Below are 13708 nucleotides of genomic sequence, written 5' to 3'. Positions count from 1 at the left end.
ATGTTCAGCCCGGACGGGGGGCTGCCGGCCGCCCCCTTCGGCCTCCTGCCCGACGCCGGCCCGCCCTTTCCCCGCGGCGGCTTCGACGGGGCGGCCGCCCAGCCGCTCTTCTTCCCCTTCGCCGCCGAGCCCGAGCCCGCCCGCGACCCGCCGCCGGCCCGCGCCTGGCTGCCCCCGCCCGCCGGGCCGCCCGCCAAGGCGGAGGCGCGCCCGGGCCGGCCCTGCAGCCAGCCCTCGCCCGAGCCCCGCGCCGCGGCCTGCTGCGGCCCGGCCTGGGCCGCCCCGCCTTGGGCCGGGCCCGCGCCCCCCGGCGCCGCCAGCGCCGCCCTGCCCGGCCCGCCTTTCCCCGGCCCCGCCGCCGCCGCCTTCCCCGGCCCCCAGCTCTGCCCCGCCACCCTCCAGCCGGGCTCCGGCGGCGTCTCCGGGCTGGGCAGCAGCGGCAGCTCCAGCGGCGCCGCCAGCGAGGGGGGACACTCCAGCGACAGCGGCGACGAGGTGAGACCCGACGGGACGGGCGCGCCGGGCTGCGCTGTCCCGCTGCCCGGCAGATGGGGGGGCCGGGGCGCCCCTCCGGGGGACCGCGCTCTTCCCCTCCGTGCGCCGGGGCCGCCGCGGAGGCGGCAGGCAGAGCCCGGGCTCGCCGCCGTGCGCCCCGTCGGGGCACGGAGCTGCCGGGCCAGCCGCTTCCGCGGGGGGGAGCGCCTCGGGGAGGCCGCTTGGGGGGGGGGAACGGGGAACTTGGGTTTTGGGGACTTTGGGCTGCGGCGTTCCCTTGTGCTGCCCGTCCCTTAGACGTGGTGCTGCACGGACGCCCGGCACGTACCCGCGGTGCCTTGCGGCCGTCCCCGTACCCGGTGCTGAATCCCGGTTCGGCGAGACGCTCGGGGCCGCGGCGCGGTCCCCCCGGGCCCTGCCCCACCGCCGCCCGGCTCCCCGCAGCCCCCTCCGGCCCCGGCCGCTCCTCCCGGGGCTCCGCGGGCACCGACGGCTGCCGGGGCGCGGGCAGAGCCCGGTCGGAGTCGGGGCGGGGGGGCTCGGGTGTGGCGGCGGCAGTTATCGGCGTGACTGGCTGCTGTGTTTTTGGCTCGTTTTAAATATTTTTAAATCCTGGCGTGATCTAAACGCGTCTCTCGGAGGCAAGGACGCCCCGGCGGCAGCAGCGGCAGATGATGCCGGGGCTGGTGGGAAAGTTCCTGCGAACTCCTGCGGTTGCGTTGGGCGGGTTGGTGCGGAGCCGCTGCCCGATCCGTGCCGCGGGGATTCGGGAGCTTCCACGCACCCCGCGGGGGGATGCGCGTGCCCCGGGTCGCAGCCTGCCGCGCTGGGGGCGTTTCGAGGAATATTTTTTTCCCGGCTGGGGTGAGGGATTGCTCCGAGGCAGGGATGCTCCGCGCTTCTCGCTGCCGGAGTACGCCAGAAATTAAAAGTCGAGACTTGGTAGCAGGAGCGGCGGCTGTAAGATCCAAAATTGCCCTCCAAATGTGAGAATCGGGTAAAAGTTTGCAAAATGCCCCCGCAGCAGCTGCAGGCTGCGCTGCGGGGAGGAAGGGAAGCACCGGGGTCAGCAGCTTTCCAGAAGGGAAGAGCCTGGTTGTGGCAAAGAGGTGTTTGAATCCCCCTCGAGCCACGGGGGCTCGTCGTTCCGCTCCATCTGAGCCGTTTCATCTGCTCGGGGCGCAGGCGGGAGCGGGGCTGGCGAGGGGCTGCTCCGTGCCCGGGGGCCGTGGGTGCCCACGCCCCGGGACCTCTGAGCCCGTGGGGACGTGCCGCGGGAGGGGGGTGATGCTGGGGCCATGGGCGAATGCGTGCATCAGGACTGCCTCTGGTCTGAGCCTGGGGCCAGAGGGGACATTCCCAGGGCCTGGGGGGGCAGAGCGGGAGCTCTGGGTGCTCCCGGGACCCGCTTTCTGTCATTGTGCCACCCTGGGTCTCCGCCACACCAGCGCGGGGTGAGCTCGGCGCTGTGCCGTGGGTGGAGGGTGTCCAGGGGGTCCTTCGTGGGGCAGGAAGGGGTGAGGACACTTTGGGAGCCCCCAAGCTGAGCAGAGCCCCTTGTTCACGGGTTGCGGAAAACCCTTCGACCACCCACCCCATCGCCCCAAGGACCCCATCGCCTAGAGGGGGCAGCGGCTGGTGGGTGTCGGCGCTGCCAAGGGCTCAGCCGAGCCCTTTCCCGTCCCCATCCCACGGTGACACACCGACAGACCCCGCTCCTGGCAGCTCCTGGGGGCCCGTTGTCCCCTCTCAGTTTATCTCTGCCTCTGCCAGGATGCGCCAACCTCGGAGGAGCTGGAGCAGTTCGCCAAGGACCTCAAGCACAAGCGCATCATGCTGGGCTTCACCCAGGCTGATGTGGGGCTGGCTCTGGGCACCCTCTATGGTAAGGGTCCGGTAAGGGTCCTCGTGTCCCCCACCCCCGGGGGGCAGGGAGAGGCCTGCGAGGGGGATGGAGCACCCAGACAATGGAGATTTCTGCTCCTTAACGACCTGCAAAGGAGGTGGTGAGCACCAGCCCCGGGGCTCCTGGGGCTCCTGAGCACTGTTAAGTACTCGCCCAATCTGGGTTTGATAGCAAGGAACTGGTTTAAAATAACTACAGCTGCTTTTTGAAGAGTGCTTCAGTGCTTTCAACCCCTGCTGAAGCAGCAGGGAGAATGCCTTTCCTGGTCCCCCATCCCCAGGGGATGCGGGAGGAGGGGGGGGGGAATCCGGGGGGGCTGCTGGAGGGGGGGGTCCCCCGGCACGGGGCAGGAGCGGTGCGTGATGCCCTGCCTGCCCACGCAGGGAAGATGTTCAGCCAGACGACCATCTGCCGCTTCGAAGCGCTCCAGCTCAGCTTCAAGAACATGTGCAAGCTGAAGCCGCTGCTGCAGCGTTGGCTCAACGAGGCGGAGAACACGGACAACATGCAGGAGGTGCGGGGCTGGGGAGGGCCGGGAGGCGGGGGTACCGCGCAACAGTGAGCCCTCGAGCTACAGCTTCTCCTCCCTTTAAAGCGGGAGAGAGGAGAGGAGCAGCAGGCGCAGGCGTCTTGTGCAGCACCTCACTGCCGCGGCTTCAGTCCGGCTGTGGGGGGGACCACTGGGTATTGCCTTCTGCCGGGCTGGGGGGAGCCCAAATACCTCCCCCAGACACCTTGTGGGAAGTGGCAGATCCTGTCTCTGAGCACCCAGATCCTGCTGGAGTCTTGGGTAAGCTGGAGATGCGTCTTGCTGCTCTCTGGGGGGATGCAGGAAGATGTGTCCGTGCTCTCTGCCACCAGCTGCAGGCAGTGCTGGGGCGCTGGGAATGGCCCCAGTCACGGTGAGGTGATGCTCAGTGGACAGTCACAGGGTCCAGAGCCTGTCCCCAGACCTCTGCAGCCAGCCGCAGGTGTGTCCAGAGCCTGGTGGAGACACTGCCAGCCCTGTGACGGAGCCTGTGGCCTCTCTCTCATTTCCAGATGTGCAATGCGGAGCAAGTGTTGGCCCAAGCCCGGAAGAGAAAACGCAGGACCAGCATCGAGACCAATGTGAAGGGGACGCTGGAGAGCTTCTTCCGCAAGTGCGTGAAGCCCAGTCCCCAGGAGATCTCCCAGATCGCCGAGGACCTCAACCTGGACAAAGACGTAGGTTGGGAGGGTTTGGAGGGTGGATGCCCCAACGGATGTGGTTCCCAGGCACCCACATCAGGCCCGGTTTGATACTGGGAGAGTGGCCATGGCTGGTAGCCACCATCAGCTTGTCCAAGCCCAGCCCCAGAGGAGCTGTGGCAGGGAGGTGGGTGGCTGTGCTGGCAGGTTGGGATGCTGTGGAGATGCCAGCAGCAGAAGGGTCTCTTTGTCACCCACACAGCGCCTGGGCTCACTCCCCTCACCCATCCCCGTCTCCCTCCTCGCAGGTGGTGAGGGTCTGGTTCTGCAACCGGCGCCAGAAAGGGAAACGGCTGCTGCTGCCCTTCGGCAACGAGGCGGAGGGCGTGATGTACGACATGAACCAGTCCCTGGTGCCCACCGGCCTGCCCATCCCGGTGACGTCCCAGGGCTACAGCCTGGCGCCCTCCCCTCCCGTCTACATGCCGCCCTTCCACAAAGCCGAGATGTTCCCTCAAGCGCTGCAGCCTGGGCTCTCCATGAGCAACAGCAGCCACTGAACCGGGGGCCGGCGGAGGTGCTGCCCTGACACCAAGGCTGGGCTGGCTCTGGGGGCAGCTTCCCCCCCACGTCACCCTGGGAAGGCACAGGCACGGCCCCGCTCCCAGGGCCTGCCTGGGCGCTCGCTGGGCTGCCTGAGGGCTTTTGGGGCGAGAGGGGCAGGGGAAGGGCTGGGAGCCTGGCACAGGGATGGTGCCCGCTCTCTGTAGTTGCTCCCAGCCTTTCCCAGTTATGTAAGTTTACTGGTCCCAGCAGCGTTGGCCCCTCCTCTGACCTCTCTTGGGAGGCAGCTTCTCCTGCCCCGCTGCACCCCACCGAAGCCACGTGTGCCCGGGGTGCTGAGCAGAGCCACCTGCACCCAGCCCAGCTGCTCTCCTGCGAGACCCAGAAAAAAAAGTATTTTTTAGATGTTGGGGCGGGTGGGGAAGAGGGAGGGGGGTGGTTTTGTTTTTTTTCAATGTTTTTTGGATGTAGTTTTTAAAAAGGAAAAAATCTTTGTAGCGATTACTAGTTTCCCAGGTGCCTCCTTCCTGCCACATAGAGTGGGGCTGGGGCACTGTGCCCAGGGCTGGGGTCCTCGGCAGCTCTGCCCACCCTCCCGGGGGCTGGAGCATGGGGCCAGAGGTGAGCCCCAGCCACCCTTCGCCTGTCCATGGGCAGGGCTTGATTTGGGGGGTGGGGGGGGTGGGGTTCCTCGCCAGCTCTCCTGCCCAGGATCCTGGGTCCCCTCTACTCTCCAGCCATTGTCTCTCTGCCCCAGCCCGGCTGCCCAGGGACCATCTTTCCCCGGAGGGTCCCAGCCCAGGGGGACTGACACCGTCCTGTCCATGCTGCTAGCACCCCCGTGCCTTTGAGCCTGCTGTAGTTGTTGATGATTTTTATATATTTTTTTTTCTTAATCATATTCCTTCTGGCAGTGAAATAAATCTCATTTCTTTGGGGCAATGAGAGCGAGTGAACCCTTTCCTTGCATCCCTGCTCCTGTATGGTGCCAGGCAGTGCAGTGTTGCGGGCTTGGCTGGGTGCTGGGGACGTGGTGGGGCTGGACTGGTGCACCCAAATAGGGTGGACGTGTCCCTGTCGTGCCAGCAACCCCCAGCTCTTGGCTGCCTGCAGCCCGGTCCACCACCAGGGCTTGTGGTAGCTTGGCCCTGGAGGGACACCAGCTTGTCGGGGCTATGCTGGTCAGAAGTGTGTGTGGGGGGGTCACCTTCCACCCGGTTGGAGCTGTTTTTCCCATGGCTGCTTCTGGGAAGGGTGGAAGCCCAGCAGGATCTCACAGGCTGCTTCAGCCGACGCGGCAGACAGGGAAGGACCAGGCAGGGGCGCGGTGGGAGCTGCCAAGCTCCCAGCCCTGGGGTGGGCAGGGGAGAGGTGCGGGAAGCCTGGGCTGTCCTCGCTGTGGGACTGCCAGTTTGGCACTGGGAGGTGAGGGTGAGGGATGCTGCCGCGCGCGTGGTTCGTGGTGGCTGTGCACAGTGGTGCCAGCCCAGGTCCAGGTGGGCACCAGGGGCTGAGCTGGTGGGGATCTGGGGTGCCAGCACAGCCAGGAGAAGCAAGTGTGTGGTGGATGACACCTCGCTTATCACCCCCATCGCCTCTGCAGCCTGGTTTGCCACCAGCTTGCATCCCTCGAGGAAATCGGAAGCAATGAAATGGTGAAGCTGGTGGGGAAACTTGTGAAAAGCCCCTTTTCCAGCTCTGCTGCCATCAAAGGATGAGTTTGCTCTTGGGGGCTGGCCTGCAGCCTTGCTCCCGCGGGCCAGGCAGGAGCCGGGTCACTGCAGGCAGCTGCTGGTGGGGCACCTCAACCTGGGGTGGGATCCCCTTGGCTCACCCGGTGTTCCCACTTGCTTCCCAGTGCCCGGGTGCCAGGGCCACAGCCAGGCACGGCACCCACTGGAAACTGCCTGCATGCCACTGCTGCCCATTGCTGCTTTGGGGGTGGTGGAGGCCGGCCATCGGTGGGGTCGGTAGCAGAAAGCCTGGGAAGAGTGCCATCTCTGTGAGGTTTGCTTCTCTCATTTCCACCATCTGATTTTCAACTCCAGCAAAATGCCAGCCAGGCAGGACCCCCAGCCCCTCTGTGGGACCCCCAAACCCTGCTGCCCCAGCGCCCTGCATGCGGGCACTCAGAGCCCCTCCTGCTCCCTTTTCAGTTGACCTAGAAGACAAAACAAAACTGAAATCGGAAGCCACAGAAATCGGAAGAGCGTGGTGTGCCCGTCAAACTGCAGCCTGGGAGGGCTGGGCTGGGGCCGCAGCAAAGCGCCAGCTTGGGGCAGGAATGTCCCCTCTGCCAAGGGGGTGTCACCACAGTCCTGTGCCCTGCTGCACCTCGGGCATGGGGAGCTGGTGCCAGAGGGCAGCAGGCAGCTCGCAGGGTGGCAGGCGTGGAGCTGGGCAATTTTAGGGCTGCAGTGAGGGAAACCTGTGAAAATGAGTAATTTATATCCAGGGGTTGATGGCACCAAGCTGAGGGGCACAGAGGGTGGCACGGATGGAGCAGTCATGTCCCACACCTGGGTCCTGTCACCCATCTCCAACACTGCCACTGATCCCAGATGGGTGCTTCCCCTCGGGGGGCCTGGGCATTGCCAGTGCCCAGGGTGCGGGGTTTGTGCACTGCAGGGTGCTCTCCATGCAGGGTACCCACGGTGCTGGGTGCCCACGGTGCTGGGTGCCCACGGTGCTGGGTGCCCACGGTGCAGCGTGTGCGTGGCACAGGGTCCAACACCACAGGGTGCTGGTAGTGGGGGTGCCTGGGGTGCGTGGTGTGTGTGCGGCACAGGGTGCTGGGGGCTTGGCAATGCCAGGGGCACACGGAGCAGGCTGCCAGTGCCGCGGGGTGCCCACGGGACCGGCTTTGCCTTGGTCGTGCTGCAAGGCTCCGGACGCTGCTGCCTCGCTGGCTTCCTGCTGCAGCAGGGCAGGCGTGCCGGCAGGGAGGCGAGAAACCACAGCATCCCTCTCTGACTCGCCTGGCACTGAGCAGGCTGAGATTGCTCTCGGCAGCAGCTGGTGTCCTGCTGAGCGGGGGGGGTGCTGGGGGGAAATGGCTGCTGCCGGGAAGTGGCGGAGCAGAGGCACCCTGGGGTGCTGGGCCACCCTGAGGTCGGCTCCTCCACCCCAGCCAGAAAAGTCACCACAGGGCCTCTGCCACCCCAGGGCCTCTGCCGCCCCAGGGCTTTGCCACCCAGCTGAAGGTGCTGGAGGGGGCACAGAGCGATCACAGGGGAAGGTTGGGGAGCACTGAACCCCCCGCCAGTCCCCCACCCTGCCCAGCCCCCGCGCCACAGGCAGAGCCTCTACAGCACTGTGTCATTTATTTCCAAAGCACCCTCTCATCCTGCCAGCACCCTGGCAAAGGTAGGTCAGTGTCGGGTCGGGGTGGGGGGTGTTAGTCCCGTTTTACAAGAAATTAAGCCACAAGGCGTTGCTCAAGGTCCCAGTGTGGCAACAGCTGGGCTGGGAGGAGAGGTTGGGGCTCCCACATCCCTCCCCACCCCACGTCCTGGTCTGTAGGAGGGTGCCTCACACTTCCCCCCACCCCCATATCTTCTGTCCGGATGCGTCCCCGGTGGTCCCAGCACCCACCACCCTGTGCTAGGCGTTGAACCAGCTCTCCAGGTTGGGATAGACATGGCCGCGGGGCAGGCTGGGGTAGGCGGTGCAGATGGTGCAGATCCGCTCCCTCCAGTCAGTGTAGAGCTTCACGCTGTACCTCTTCTGCCAGGCAAAGAACTGCCGGTAGCGGCTGGAGTTCATGGTCTTCAGGAAGGTGGCCAGCTCGGCCGGGGAGCCAAAGTCATCGACGTGAATGAAGGAGTCTGCGGGAATGAACTGCTCGTAGTTGGCCCGGGGTGGCCCCAGCACCACGGGCACAGTGCCGGCCATCAGCGAGTTCCTCCAGAGCTTCTCAGTGATGTAGTCCTGGTGGATGGAGTTCTCAAAGGCCAGGTAGAACTTGGACCTGGATGTTGTTGGCAAGAGGCAGTCCTTGCAAAGTGGCTTTTTGTTTGCTCTTCCGTATATGTTTATATGGAGGTACCTGGAGAGGTTTTTGTAAACTTCAGCTCTTTTCTGAGTCCTGTGGTAGTTGCTGATAACCCAGGACACCAGGTTGGTCTTTGTGGGAATGTTCACAGTGGCCGACTGGTTGGGCACGAGCTTGCCATAGGGCATGAAGATGTCTGAGTCCTGTCTGTAGGTCATCACCCAGTTGAAGGTCTGGTTCCATCCCACTAGAGCTTTAGTGTTGGAGGGGGACTCCAGGGAGACCCACACCCAGTTCTGCCCTGGCGGCCTCTCCTTGGGCAGACAGTCCCTGCCAGGCTGGAGCCTGGTGTGGGGGAACACCACCACGTCTGCCCGGCCCAGGAGCCGCTGCTCCATCGTGAGCCAGCAGCCCGTGATGCCGTACAGCTCACGGCAAACATCCCCGCTAATGTTGGGGACCTGCTTTGAGGGCCATTCCCACACCAGGACCACCAGCGGCTCAGGGTGCTTGAGGGCTTCTCCAGAGGCCTTGGAGGGGCTGAGGAAGCACCTCAGGTTCCAGAAGGTGGTCACAAACAGCCCGGCAATGACCACCGCCTTCATGCCAGGCCGGCCACACAGCATCCGTGGCAGTGGTGATGCCCAGGTCATGCTGCTGGGCCAGCTGTCACCTTCTTGGGTGGTGACAGAGCTGACACCTGGGAGAGAGGAGAGGCCACCAAAGGCTGTCAGCTCAGCTTGCCGAGGGTGAGGGGTGGTGGGGAGGCGCTGGAGAGGGGATGGAGAAAGGGTTTCTCCATGAAACCTGGGCCCCAGTGTCACCCCTGGCCCCTCTGCTGGCCTCCACACACACACACACACACACACACACACACCCTGCCCAAGGATCCCCTGTGCACCTGACAGTGGCTTTTGTGTCACCCTCCCACGGTCCCCTGTGCCCCCATCTCCAGGGTGAGCAGGGATGCTGCCAAAGGGAAGTACAGAGCCAACGGGCAGCAGCCACCTTTGTGTGTCCCCCCACCCCAACCACCCAGCACTGCTCCCCATTACATGCACAAAAGATGCAGTCTGTGGCACTTGCTCCATGCCTCAGTTTCCCCGCCTGACAAATAGCCACGGTCTCACTCCACCCTTTCTGCTTTGCCTGGTGCAGGTCAAGCCTGAAATGCAGCCAGGCTTGGAAGAAAGATGCCTGGGGCTTTGCAGGATGGGTCCGTGCACCCAAGGGCAAGGGGGAAGACCCCAGGTCCTGCCTTAACCCCATGCTGAGGCTCCAGCTGCAAACCAGGGTGTCCCTGGGAGTGACTGGGAAGTCCAAAACCCCAGGGCCAGACTGGAGTGTCCTGCCTGAGAAGTCCCCCCTCACCCCGGTGATGCGGGTGATGCCAGGGCCCTCGCCAGGCTGGGGGTTTTTTCCCAAGCTCGGGGTGCTCTCTCCAGCCATCAAGGGCATAGGCAGCCCCAGCAGGCTGGGAGCTTGCAGCCTCAGTGCCCCAAACACTTGTATTTTATTTTCGGGGTGTCACAGATGGCCAGTTCCCCCCAGGCAGTGTGGGCAGGGAGCGTTTGGGGCTGCCACTGGTGGGGCTCAGCCTGCAGGCACGTGGGAACCCCAGTTGCGAGATGCTCACCCTGCCATGGTGCCCATCTGCCTGCCTCAGGCCTCCGCTGGTGGTGCTGTGCTTTAACCAGTGGCACTGACAGGAACAGAGAGCAGTGGCGGGGGCAGAAAGGGGGACACTTGGCCGGGCTAGGGACCGCCGCCAGCTTAAGCCCACCCAGGAGTGCCGGTCCCGGGTGCAAGGCTTAGCGCTCGTGGGCTGCCCACGGCGTTCGGCACCAAAGGTGGTTTCCCTTTTGAGGTAAACTCCAAAAATGTGTTGGCTGCAGGAGCCCTGCTGCCAGCCAGGGCTGTGCCAGTCTTTCTGTGGTTTTGGAGCCTCCTGGAAAGTGGTGCCCTGCTTTCCCACCTCGGTTGCTGAAGCTTTGCTGTGAAAAATCCCTTCCCTGCCTTGGCCTGCTCTGTCCGTCCTGCTAAAATACACGAGCTAAGTTTAGGCTCCAGAAAAATTTGGAGCACCCGAAGTGCAGTGGGTTGGGAAAGCTTTGCCCTCTCCCTGCACTGCACACTGGTGCTTCGGGTCCCTCTGCCCGTCGGTCCCTGGCAGCGGGGATGTTGCCCCCTGTTTTGAGGATGCTCTGGGAGGGGACATCCCGCTCCGGCAGCGCCAGGAGCTGACCCATTTCCCAGCCCCTCTCCCCATGGCAGGCGGTGGTGCTCAGACTTACCGGGGAAGGGCTGGCGCGGCGGTGTGCGAGGTGCCGGAGTGTGTCTGCCCGGGCAGCTGCCGGCGCTGGGCTGGAGCACTTGAGGGTTTCCTCTTTTGTGTGGTTTCGCCTCGTCCTGGCCCCACAGTGGGTCCTTCCTGCTCTGAGCTCCGAGCCCGCTCCGAGCACTTCCCCTGTGCTGCGTGGGCAGCGATGTGGCCCATGGCCAGGTGGGTGCCCCATGATGGGGTGGGTACCCATGGCTGGGTGGGTGCCCCATGGTCAGGTGGGTCCCTTGTGGCTCGTGCTCTATATCTGAGAGGGTGCCCCCATGGCTGGGTGCGTACCCCATAGCAAAGCGGGTGCCCTGTGGCTGTGTGAGCGTCCCACGGCTGAGCATGTGCCCCATAGATGGGTGGGTGCCTTGGGGCTGGTGCGTGCCCTGTGACTGCCCCATGGCTGGGTGCGTGCCCACCAGCCTGGTGCGTGCCCCATGCCAGTGTGGGACGCTGTTGCCCAGCGCATGCCCCATGGCAGGTGCTGCCCCACGGCAGTGCCTTGGCACCCCCAGGACAGGCTCCCGGTGCAGGTGCTGCTCCACAGGTCTGTGCCTGCGCGTCCTGCCCCATCCCCCTGTGCTTCCTCCACCACCCTCGGGCCAAGCTGCGGCTCCTTGGAGAAGGTGCATGTGGCTCCACGTGGGATTTCGGTTCCCCAAAGGGAGGTTTCCCAGGTGCCAGGTTTGAAAACTGAAGCCAAATTGTGGCTCCTTTCTGCCAAATGCCTCTCTCGTCCCAGCTGCCAGCCGGAGCCCCGATGCCCCGGCCGGGCTGCAGTGTTCCAAGCCACCTGTCCCCGGTTTGAGATTTGCAGGATGGTCCCGTGTCCCCACACTGCACTGGGGCTCTCCAGCACTCCCCATGGTGTGGAGGGGTCCCCGCTCAAGCTGAGGGGACTGGGTCCATGCCCGCAACGGCCACCTTCCCCAGCCGGGTTTCTGCCCCCATGGCAGAGGGGGGTCAGGGGACAGGGAGGAGGCACAGGGTGGCACAGAGGAGGGGACAGTGGGTAGAGGTCCCTGACCCACACTGAGCACTGTCACCCCACCCTGTCCTTGGGCACCCAGCCCCGTGGGAGAGGATGGAGGCAGGCTCCTGAGCCCCTGTGGGCTGCTCCGCCTGCCGCACTCCTGCCCGTGCTGCTGCCTGCCAGAGCCATGTCTGGGCAGGGGTACAGCTGCCCGGTGGGGCTGTGCTGAGCCCACGGGGCACCTCTGCCAGATGGCAGGTTTGTGCCAAAGCACACCCCACAAACACTCTTTTGCTGAGACCACTAATACATCATCATCATAATTGTCACCATTATTTATTATTGTTATATTATTATTATTATTATTATCATCCTCCTCCTCATAATCATCATTACTGAAACAGGATTGTTGGATATGGCTGTGCACCCCTGGCACATGCAGCTCCCTCCGAGACCACTCAGGAGCAGCCGAACAGTGAGACACTCACTCAGCTCAGGCTGGAACCAGGCACTTCCTCAGTGTTCACTGCCACCCGTGGCAGAGCTGGCAGGGATGGAGGGGGGCACCAGCCCCAGAGCCCCAGCCTGGCACTGCCACTGGCACCATCCATGCCCATGGCAGGGCCATGGGCCATTCCCTCCTGTCAGGTGCTGGGAAGGAGCTGGCGCCTTGCTTGGGTGCAAGTGCCGGGGGTTTGAACGCCCTGCCCGTGCTGGGACGGGTGCGGGCAGGGCCTTGCCCTCCGTCTCGCCACGGTACCTCCCTCTGCCACCCGCAGCCCTCTTGAAAACAGGATGCCAGCCTGACTTTGGCTCCCATTGACTCATCTTGAAACTGTCAGCTAAAGTGGCACCAGCAGCTCCTCGGTGCTGCCAAGCCTTGGGCACCTGCCCTGGCCGGGCTGATCCCTGCCCAGAGGGGCTGTGGGCACATGTGTGCCTCGGCGGCACCTGCACGGGGAGCTGCCTCCCGTGCCCGGTCTCCGAGCCTGCCCCTGTCCCCGTTTGGCCACACACTTGGTTGTTTTCTGTGCTGTCGTTACTGTCTGGGCACCAAAACTCCCCCAAAGCCCTGGTGAGGTGAAGAGAGATGGGGAAACTGAGGCAGAGGCAGGGAGGGGAGCCCTGAGGCATGCAGTGCTGTCCCTAGAGCTGGCAGGGGCATGCCCTGGCGCACACAGAGCTGGGAGAGGGACACAAACCACTCCCTGGGGAGGTCCTTGGGCTGCTCAAGCACCCACGGGGGCTGCACCCCCGGCTGCACCCTTGCTCCCGCCGGCTGCCCGGGTCCTGGGAGGTGAGGGGCTGGGCAGCGGCTGGGCTCAGTGCCGTACCACCGTGCCGGGGTGTAGCAGGGCTCTGCGGTTTCAGTGCCACCCTGGGAGCCCTCGGAGGCCAACTGTGGCTCTGGGGCTGGGTGTTTTTTCCTCCCCAGCCACGTCCCCTGTTTCCTGTTATCTTTTCTCACCCCCTCTCTGCATTTCTTCCCCTCGTGATCGAGAGCCCCGATACCGGGTGCTACACAGCCCACGCGGCCCTGTTCCCAACCTGGCCTGCCCCAACCCTGCCGGCCGCAGGCAGCAGTCCCTGCCTGGCCGGAGCTGCCAACATTGTCCACTGCTGTCCCCATGCCTCCCCTTCAGAGCCCTGGGGACCAGGGCCATATGGGATGGGGCCATCCCCCCCACAGAGGACAGCATCGGGGACAGCACCAGCCACAAGGTTTCCACAGGGGGTGCAGGATGGGCGGCAGAGCAGGAGGGAGCTTTTCCCCAGCACTTGTAGCCGTCACCCCCGGGTGCTGCCCAGGATACCCCAGCAGCAGCCAGTGGGTCCAGACACCATGACCCCACGACCCAGGGTGGTGGCAGCGTGGTGCCGGAGGCTGGGGCTGCCTGGTTGCTCCAAGCTGGGCTGGGAGCCAGGGCCGGCTCTGCCTGGGGGGGCTCGGCAGAAGACCCCAGCACCTGGATCCAGGCCATGGGACCATCGGGTAATGTCAGGAGGCACCAGCACAGAGCAGGAACTTTGTGTGGGTGAGTGCTGCCATCTGCAGATGACCCCACACAGAAAGAGGAGCTTGGCCACCCTGCAGGGAAGTCCCCTGAGAGGTGCTTAGGGCCCCAGGTCAACAGAGGAGATGGGCCAGTAGGTCCCCAAGGCTTCACGGCCCCAGGTCCGTGGAGGAGATGGGCCACTGGATCCTCGGGGCTGTGCTGGTCCTCTCGCTGGCCCTTTGCGGGGTTTCGTGGTCATGCCAAGCAGAAGAGGATCTGC

At 64.7% G+C, this 13708-nt stretch overlaps 2 protein-coding genes across 2 annotated transcripts; one reads left to right on the top strand and one right to left on the bottom strand.

Moving 5' to 3' along the window:
• On the top strand, positions 1–4131 carry LOC104340118 (POU domain, class 5, transcription factor 3). Its single transcript, XM_086475911.1, has 6 exons — positions 1–514; positions 793–1038; positions 2249–2380; positions 2785–2915; positions 3443–3607; positions 3880–4131. The coding sequence occupies exons 1-6, from the start codon at positions 1–3 to the stop codon at positions 4129–4131; spliced, it is 1440 nt and encodes a 479-aa protein (XP_086332037.1).
• A 3491-nt stretch (positions 4132–7622) lies between these two features.
• FUT7 (fucosyltransferase 7) lies at positions 7623–10454 on the bottom strand. Its single transcript, XM_009946660.2, has 2 exons — positions 10424–10454; positions 7623–8829 (listed from the first exon to the last, which is right to left on the bottom strand). Exon 2 carries the CDS (start codon positions 8780–8782, stop codon positions 7739–7741), a length of 1044 nt encoding a protein of 347 aa, XP_009944962.1. The 5' UTR covers positions 8783–8829; positions 10424–10454; the 3' UTR covers positions 7623–7738.
• Positions 10455–13708: the final 3254 nt, after the last annotated feature.

The sequence above is a fragment of the Leptosomus discolor genome, chromosome 19, assembly GCF_034619465.1.
Source record: "Leptosomus discolor isolate bLepDis1 chromosome 19, bLepDis1.hap2, whole genome shotgun sequence".
NCBI lineage: Eukaryota > Metazoa > Chordata > Aves > Leptosomiformes > Leptosomidae > Leptosomus > Leptosomus discolor.
The sequence above is the reverse complement of the archived record's forward strand: the minus strand, read 5'-3'. Positions and strand labels throughout refer to the sequence as shown.

Excerpts from the sequence above, each read along its gene's own strand:
- FUT7 (XM_009946660.2), bottom strand. The coding sequence starts at position 8,782 with ATGACCTGGGCATCACCACTGCCACGGATGCTGTGTGGCCGGCCTGGC.
- LOC104340118 (XM_086475911.1), top strand. The coding sequence starts at position 1 with ATGTTCAGCCCGGACGGGGGGCTGCCGGCCGCCCCCTTCGGCCTCCTG. Across the intron at positions 1,039-2,248 it reads GTCGGGGCGGGGGGGCTCGG|TTTATCTCTGCCTCTGCCAG; the intron begins GTGTGGCGGCGG and ends GTCCCCTCTCAG. Across the intron at positions 2,916-3,442 it reads ACACGGACAACATGCAGGAG|ATGTGCAATGCGGAGCAAGT; the intron begins GTGCGGGGCTGG and ends TCTCATTTCCAG.